Source organism: Limulus polyphemus, unplaced genomic scaffold (genome assembly GCF_000517525.1).
Source record: "Limulus polyphemus unplaced genomic scaffold, Limulus_polyphemus-2.1.2 Scaffold660, whole genome shotgun sequence".
Lineage (NCBI taxonomy): Eukaryota > Metazoa > Arthropoda > Merostomata > Xiphosura > Limulidae > Limulus > Limulus polyphemus.
In genome coordinates this window covers 355195-356045 of record NW_013666270.1, presented here as the reverse complement: position 1 = coordinate 356045, position 851 = coordinate 355195, and the positions used below count along the sequence as shown (strand labels likewise).

The window sequence follows — 851 nt, the reverse complement described above, 5'->3', positions numbered from 1 at the left end:
AAAAAAAAAAAAAAAAAAAAATCATTTATCATTTTATGCAAACCAAAAAGCTAACCGACATGGGTGAAAACTTCCTTGACTTACCAATATATTTTTATCTTATTTCTTTGTAAATTGCAAGCATTCATTGTTTTATGTGTAAATTGTTATATTTGGCAAACATGGTTATCTAACTTCATCAAATTATGTAAAAATGCATGTGCTAGGAAGTTCATACAATAATAGACATTACTGTGCATGTACAGAACTTCACTTGCATACAATTGCACATCAGGTATATAACATGAATGGAAAGAATGTAGTTGCACTAGACAAATAGTGAGCTCCTGTGTTTTACTAATCTTCAGAATTGTGATTAAAATTAATGTTAAATTGCATTTTTTTTATGTAGAAAATATGAAGAGATTTATCCACCTGATGTTGGTGAATTTGTATACATTACTGATGACACTTACACCAAGAAGCAAGTTTTACGTATGGAACACCTAATACTAAAGGTGTTATCTTTTGACTTAGCTGTTCCTACAATTAATTACTTCCTTGAGAGGTTTTGTTATGTTGGCCAGATCCCTGAAATAGTAGAGTATTTGGCTAAGGTATGATTATTTAAGTTTATTTTAATCAATTTAAAATTACTTTTATTTTAATGTAATTGAAATTTAATTTTCATAACTTAAATACAAAAATTTTGTTGATTTGGTTAGTAGCCTAAGGAAATCAAACATTTTATATTTATTGTTTTGTTTTCAGTCGTGTTTTATACAATTTTTAACATTTCATAAGAGTAAAACATTTGAAATTACTAAGTCTTGATCTACAACACTTTATTTATATTTAAGCCAATAACATGG

The 851-nt window shown here is 26.9% G+C and overlaps 1 protein-coding gene across 2 annotated transcripts in view; it reads left to right on the top strand.

Annotated features, from left to right (window-relative positions):
- The window catches only part of LOC106459778 (G2/mitotic-specific cyclin-A-like), a 12061-nt gene that overhangs the window by 7740 nt on the left and 3470 nt on the right, over positions 1–851 (top strand). For both annotated transcript variants that reach the window (XM_022386327.1, XM_013919436.2), the window contains one exon: positions 392–596. In XM_022386327.1, coding sequence (XP_022242035.1) covers positions 392–596 — 205 coding nt within the window. The remainder of the gene's footprint in view (positions 1–391; positions 597–851) is intronic.